The sequence below is a fragment of the Emiliania huxleyi genome, assembly GCF_000372725.1.
Source record: "Emiliania huxleyi CCMP1516 chromosome Unknown EMIHUscaffold_1304, whole genome shotgun sequence".
NCBI lineage: Eukaryota > Haptophyta > Isochrysidales > Noelaerhabdaceae > Emiliania > Emiliania huxleyi.
In genome coordinates, this window is record NW_005201282.1 from 2,408 (window position 1) to 8,748 (window position 6,341).

Consider the following 6,341-nt stretch of genomic DNA (forward strand, 5'->3'; position numbering starts at 1 on the left):
GGGGGCGAGGTGCAGTGGCTGGGGGGGCGAGGCGCAAGTGCCTGGAAAGGGCGAGGCGCAGTGGCTGGGGGGGCGAGGTGCCCGGCTGGGGGGGCGAGGCGCAGTGGCTGGGGGGGCGAGGTGCAGTGGCTGGGGGGGAAAGGCGCAGAGGGGAGGCGGGGTCGGCGGGGGGTGGGTGGGTTGGCGCGCCTTGGCCTCCTTGGGCTTGCGCGGCAGCACCGCGCTGAGCGTCGCCTCGAAGAGCTCCTGTTCAGAAACGGAGTCTCGCGTCCCCCGTCCCCCGTCTCCCGTCGCGTCGCGTCAGGCGGCGGCGCCATCGCGTACAAGGGCATCCCGCTCGGGTGCTCTCCATATCTCCCCATATCTCCCCATATCTCGCGCCATATCTCCCCATATCTCGCGCCATCGCGTAGAAGGGCATCCCGCTCGGGTGCTCCCCATATCTCCCCATATCTCGCGCCATATCTCCCCATATCTCGCGCCATCGCGTAGAAGGGCATCCCGTTCGGGTGCTCTCCAAAGGCGACCAGGCAGACGACGTGCGGGTGGCGCAGCCGGGCGAGGACGGCGGCCTGGGGGAGCACGGCTCGGACATGTCATGGACGCGTCCATGTCCAGTACACGGGTGAGGTAGCGGGGCGGAGCGGAGGTCCCGAGAGGTGGGGAGAGATGGGGAGAGGTGGGGAGAAATTGAGGAGAGATGGGGAGAGGTGGGGAAAAGATCGGGGAGAGATTGAGGAGAGATTGAGGAGAGATGGGGAGAGCTGGGGAGAGGTGGGAGAGATTGAGGAGAGATGGGGAGAGGTGGGGAGAGGTGGGGAGAGGTGGGGAGAGCTGGGGCGGCCGCCTCCCGCCGCAGGTCCGAGACGGCGATCTCGGTCACCTGTCGCCCCGCCTTGAGCACCTTGACTCCCACCCTGAAGGTGAGGCCGTCCGACCCCCGAAAGACCGCGGCGCTCACGTCGCAAAACTCGCCCGACGCGAGCTTCGCGTGCTGCCGGAAGTCGGCAAAGGGTGTGCGGCCGGCGGCGGGCACCTCGAGCGCTCCCGCCTCCCACCCGAGCGCCGCGCACTCCGCGCGCAGCCTCGCACTACTAGAACTGAGGATCTCGGAATCGACGGCCGCCATCGACTTTTGGTGCAGGCTCGCCGCCTCGTTGTCGACGACCGAGTCTGCCGAGCTGGTGGAGGGAGTCGCCGGCCCCGACGTGGCGGGAGTAACTTGGCCTATCGTCGCCGGCCCGGCGCGCGTGGTGCTGCTCTTGCTGTCACTGCCGCTGTCTCTGAAGGAGGACCGGAAAAGGCCCATCCGTCCCGTCGGTGCCTTGCAGTCGGGCGTTTGCGCGCTCGTGTTTCCTGCCGATGACTTGGCTAAAAGAATTTTACAACGCTCCCTCGCACGACACTGCCGATGACTTGGCTAAAAGAATTTTACAACAAAACTCCCTTCGAGCCGCGTGCTGGACTGCCCTCGACGAGTGGCTGTCGCCAACCAAAGCGACACGCACTCGAGGGTAGTGCCGACGGGACGCGGCTCGAAGGGCGTGGCTCCGCAGCGCGACTGGCACTCGTCGCAGAGGCCTCGCATTCGACAAGTCGGGCACGGCTCCACCCGCAACTTTATCGCTAACACGCGCGCACCGCCGAGCCTGCGGCGGGCGCGCTGCAGCCGCACGTCTACCTTCGTCATAGTGCCACGACGTGCGGCCTAGAATTAGCACACGTGCCTCTGTTCGCTAACACTAGCGATTCCGCGACAGCCGACATGTACACACCACTGTGTTTTTTATTCGTAGAAAAAAGAAAAAAACTGATGCGGCCAGTTTTAGCTTACTGGCAGAGAAGGGAGAGGGGGTTGTGTTCTCTAGGCCCCTAGGGTTTGCGATGATGTGGACCCTCTGCTTTCTTTTTCTTGTCGCCTAGCTGCCGCTGCCGCCGCCCCCTCGCCAGGCACGCCGCCTCATACCCGCCTCCTCGACCTCCCCACGGAGCTCCTCGTGCGCGCCCTCTCCCGCTGCGACCCCGCCGACATCGCTCGCGTCGCTGCCGTCTCGCTGCTCTTCCACGCCTCGCTTGCGCTGGAGGGCATCCGCTTGTGGGTGCAAGAGCGCGGCTTCGAGCTGCCGGCGCAGCCAGAGGGCGAGGGCTGCGCCGTACGATGGCTGTGCTATTCGGCGCTGCTGTGCGAGTCCAACCCGCCGGTGAAGGCGGCGGGAGGCCGTCAGCACAGCCTCTTCATCGACGGCGAGGGGCGGCTCTCGTCGTGCGGGACGGCTGAGGGCTGGCTGCGGGGACTGCTCGGCCACGGCGAGGGTGTGACGCAGCTCAATACGCCGACTCGCCTCCCGTCGATGGTTGAGCGCGCCGTGAGCGTGTCGACTGGGCCTCTCCACAGTTTGACCCTCACCGCCGACGGAGCCGTTTGGAACTGGGGCTATGGAGGCCACGGCCAGCTGGGCCACGGCAACACGCAGAACCAGCTGCTGCCAATGAAGATCGAGGCCTTTGCTGGACAGCGCGTCGTCGCTGTGTCGGCTGGAGGCGGGTACAGCCTCGCCCTCACCAGCAGCGGCGCCGTCTGGAGCTGGGGCTGGGGAGGCGATGGCCAGCTGGGCCACGGCGACCAGCAGGTCCAGCTGCTGCCGAAGAAGGTCGAAGCCTTTGCTGACCAGCGCGTCGTCGCTGTGTTGGCTGGTTACCAGCACGGCCTCGCCCTGACCGCCGACGGTGCCGTGTGGAGCTGGGGCGGTGGAGTCTTTGGCATGCTGGGCCACGGCGACGAGCAGAACCAGCTGCTGCCCAAGAAGGTCGAGGCCTTGGCTGGCCAGCGCGTCGTCGCCGTGTCGGCTGGAGCGTTCCACAGCATCGCCATCACCGCCGACGGCGCCGTCTGGAGCTGGGGCGGTGGAACCGGTGGCAAGCTGGGCCACGGTGACACGCAGGACCAGCTGCTGCCCAAGAAGATCGAGGCTTTGGCTGGCGTTGTGGCTGTCTCGGCTGGAGCCAGCCACAGCCTCGCCCTCACTGCCGACGGCGCCCTCTGGAGCTGGGGCGGTAGAGCCCAAGGCCGATTGGGCCACGGCAACGACCTATGGGACCGGCCGCTGCCGAAGAAGATCGAGGCATTGGCTGGCCAGCGCATCGTCGCCGTGTCGGCTGGAGCCAGCCACAGCCTCGCCACCACCGCAGATGGCGCTGTCTTCACCTGGGGCAAGGGCGAGGACGGCTGCCTTTGCCATGGAGAGGACCTGTCGAACCAGCCGCTGCCCAAGAAGATCGAGGCGTGGGCGCCGGGCCAGTGAGAGGGGAATCGTGAGTGAGCTGCAAGCCTGCCTCTCGGCTGAAAGAAGACCCAGCGGCAGCAGCCAGACGCACAGCTCTCCTGGGCGACTCCTCGCTGTCACATCTTTGCTGCCGGCTACTCGACGCCAAAGCCGAATGTGCTCTCGCGCGGCCTCGCGGTGCTGCTGCACCTGCCAGAGGGCGGCGGCGCGCCGTCGCAGGGGAAGCCCGTGGCCCGCGCGCTCGAGAAGCTGACCGCCGGGGTCAGCGACGTGACCCTCGTCGCAGCGGGCGGCTGCGCGCAGCTCGCCGTCAAGCAGCTCCGCGCCGCGGACGGGGAGCACGGGATCAAGGCGGGCGCTCTGTCGCGGCTGCTGCTGCTGCAGCCTCGCCTCCCCGCCGCGTGCGTCAACCGGCACCTCAGCGGCCGCCCCGCCGCCGGGCGGCGCCGCCACCACCTTGGCCACCACCTCGGCCACCAGCCGGCTCGACACGCCGCGGCTCGACGTCGTGTTCGAGAGCGAGGAGGCGCTCAGCAGGCGGCTGCCGGTGCTTCGGGGGGCGTGCCCCTCCGGTGCGCGAGAGATGCGACGAGAGGCGACGAGAGGCGACGAGAGGTGGCGAGAGGTGACGAGAGGTGACGAGAGGAGACGAGATGTGACGAGAGGTGACGAGGCAGCGCACAGTCGACCCGCCTCTCAGGCAGAGGGCGGAGGCGCGCTCCTTCCCTCGTAGGCCGCGCCGCAGTCGCGCCGAAGGAGGGCGCGGCGCAGCTGCTGGCGCGGTTCGGCCCCTCGCGCTGGGACGCGGCGGCGGGCGAGGGCGGCGGAGCGGGCGGCGGAGCGGGCGGCGGAGGGGGAGGGGCGGAGGGCAGGGGCGTCGGCTCGGAGGCCGGCCTCTGCCTCTCGGAGCAGTGTGACTCTCTGGGCGCGCCCTCTCCTGAGATCGACCCGAGATCGAGCGAGATCAGCCGAGATGACTCGGGGCAGAGGCAGTGTGTGAATCGCTCGGCGGGGCTCCCCCTGCGAGAGGAGCTCAGCCTTTTGCACCTTCAATGCCTCTTGTATGCGGGGACAGCCCACCCCCGCCCCACACTACAGCAGCGGTGAGGGTTTCCCTTCCCTTCCCTCACCTTTCCCTCAGGTGACGCTCGAGTCGCGCACGCTGACTCTGATGGCGCCGACGGCCGAGGCCAAGGAGATGTGGGTGGTCGGCATCAACGCGATCCTGTCCGGGCTCTACTTTTGAAGGGTGTCTTCGTCGAGGGTGTGTGGTGAGCGAGGAGAATGCTCACGAGACACGACGTGCGTCACGCTCAGAACGTATGTCGTGTACCATGTGTGTAATATTGGTCAGTCTTTTTTGTGTGGTGCCTCTGTGCCCTGCAAGAAAGAAGACGCTCCCCAAGAGTGCTATAGGACAGCCGTAACACAGACCAGAGTGAGAGAGTAGCGCTACTCCTCCAACTTCACCACCGCCACACCTTCATCAAAGCCCACCTTCTGTCGCTTCTCAGGTGGCGCATGCTGAAACGCGCTGTCCGCGCGAGCCTTCTTCGCATCTTGCACTAGAAGATCGGCCCACTCTGCAGCCCAGAGCGGTTTGTACGAAGCCGCCTCAACCGGGTTCTTGGAGCACTCGACATGCTTGAACGTGGGCGGGTGCTTGCACAGCATTTGGCCCTTGTTGTACAGCTCGATGATCGACTTGCTGTTGGTGTAGAGGACGGTCTTCTTCCACGGGTAGGCATTCGACTTGGCGCAGTAGTTGACGTGCACAGCAGTCAGGTTCAAGTTCTCGGCCACCTGTTGCACAAACTCGAGCCGCTCCATGCCGGCGTCTGCAGGGTTTTCCATGACTATCTTGATCCACGGCGCATGGACGAGGTCACATGGACCACCAAGAACTGGCACGGGCTGCAGATGCAGCGCTTGTCTGTCGTCCTCCACACCGCCGTGGCGTGGCAGACGGTGAACGAGCTAGCGTGCGGGGAGAGCGGCATTGTGCATGGTGCGGAGTGCATTGCCGTTCTTAACGGAGTCGCTTAGGCGGCTCCGGTGGTGAGCCTGTGTGTGTGCCAGTCCGCGCCAGTCGGCGCCCTTGTCGTGCCAGTGTGCTGTGAGAGAGGCTTGTGTATTAAGAATTCTTTTGTCTCACGGAAAGCGGGAGAGGGCATCGTTGGACCGCGTAAGCACGAGCCTTTGGCGAGGTCCCCGCTTGGTGTGGTGCCCTGCTTGCGCTCACCCGATGCACCCCGCTGCCGCCACGCTCTACACGCCCATTTACTTTGCCAAGCCGGCCGCCGAGCCCGAGCCGCTGCGCCAATCGATTGAGCGCTTCTCCCCTGTCGTCGCGGGCGGTGGTGCCGACTGGGTCTCGTCGCTGGACGGGTGCGAAGCGCTCGTCGCCGACCTGAGCGGGTGCGACGCCACGGTCGGCGCGGAGGTGGTGTATGCGCTGCACACCCGCCGCATCCCCGTGCTCTGCCTGCGCCGCGCGGGCGCGTCCGAGCTGCCCGCAATCGAGGCTCTGGCGCATCCGCTGCTGACATGCTCGGTGTACGCGGGCGCGGCAGAGGCGGCGCTCGCGGTGGAGCGCTTCCTCACGCCGCCCGCCCAGCCCGGCCGCATCTTCGTCGTCGAGGGTGGCGACGGCGCGGGAAAGCAGACGCAGACGGCGATGCTGCGTGCGCGGCTGGAGGGGCTGGGCTACCCCGTCTCGAGCATCGACTTCCCGCACGACGCGGCGATGCACGGCCGCCTCATCCGCACCCTCCTCTCGGGCGCCAAGGGCGGCATCAAGGCTGTCAACCCGCTGCTCTTCGCCTCCCTCTACTCGCAGAACCGGTTCGACGTGACGCCGCTGCTCACGCACTGGCTGCGCCGCGGGGACAATGTGATCTTGGACCGGTACGTGGAGGCCAACTTTGGGCACCAGGCCTCCAAGCTCCCCGCCGGCGAGCGGCCCGCGCTCATCGAGGCGCTCGCCACGAGGGGCTGCTGGCTAGCCGAGATCACCCGAGATCACCCGAGATCACCCGAGATTAGGCGCTCGCCACC

General features: G+C 67.0%; 2 protein-coding genes across 2 annotated transcripts in view; one reads left to right on the plus strand and one right to left on the minus strand.

Moving 5' to 3' along the window:
• Positions 1-1,354, minus strand: part of EMIHUDRAFT_471530 (hypothetical protein) — a gene marked incomplete at its 3' end in the record, with an annotated part of 3,218 nt that extends 1,864 nt beyond the window's left edge. The window contains exons 1-3 of the mRNA XM_005788945.1: positions 848-1,354; positions 483-572; positions 187-246 (exon numbers count right to left, since the gene is read on the minus strand). Of these exons, the coding sequence (XP_005789002.1) occupies positions 187-246; positions 483-572; positions 848-1,309 (612 nt within the window). The remainder of the gene's footprint in view (positions 1-186; positions 247-482; positions 573-847) is intronic.
• A 4,175-nt stretch (positions 1,355-5,529) lies between these two features.
• Positions 5,530-6,191, plus strand: EMIHUDRAFT_122500 (hypothetical protein; the record flags this gene model as incomplete). Its single annotated transcript, XM_005788946.1, has 1 exon — positions 5,530-6,191. A coding segment is annotated over one exon (662 nt), but the record flags the coding sequence as incomplete, so codon positions are not given.
• Positions 6,192-6,341: the final 150 nt, after the last annotated feature.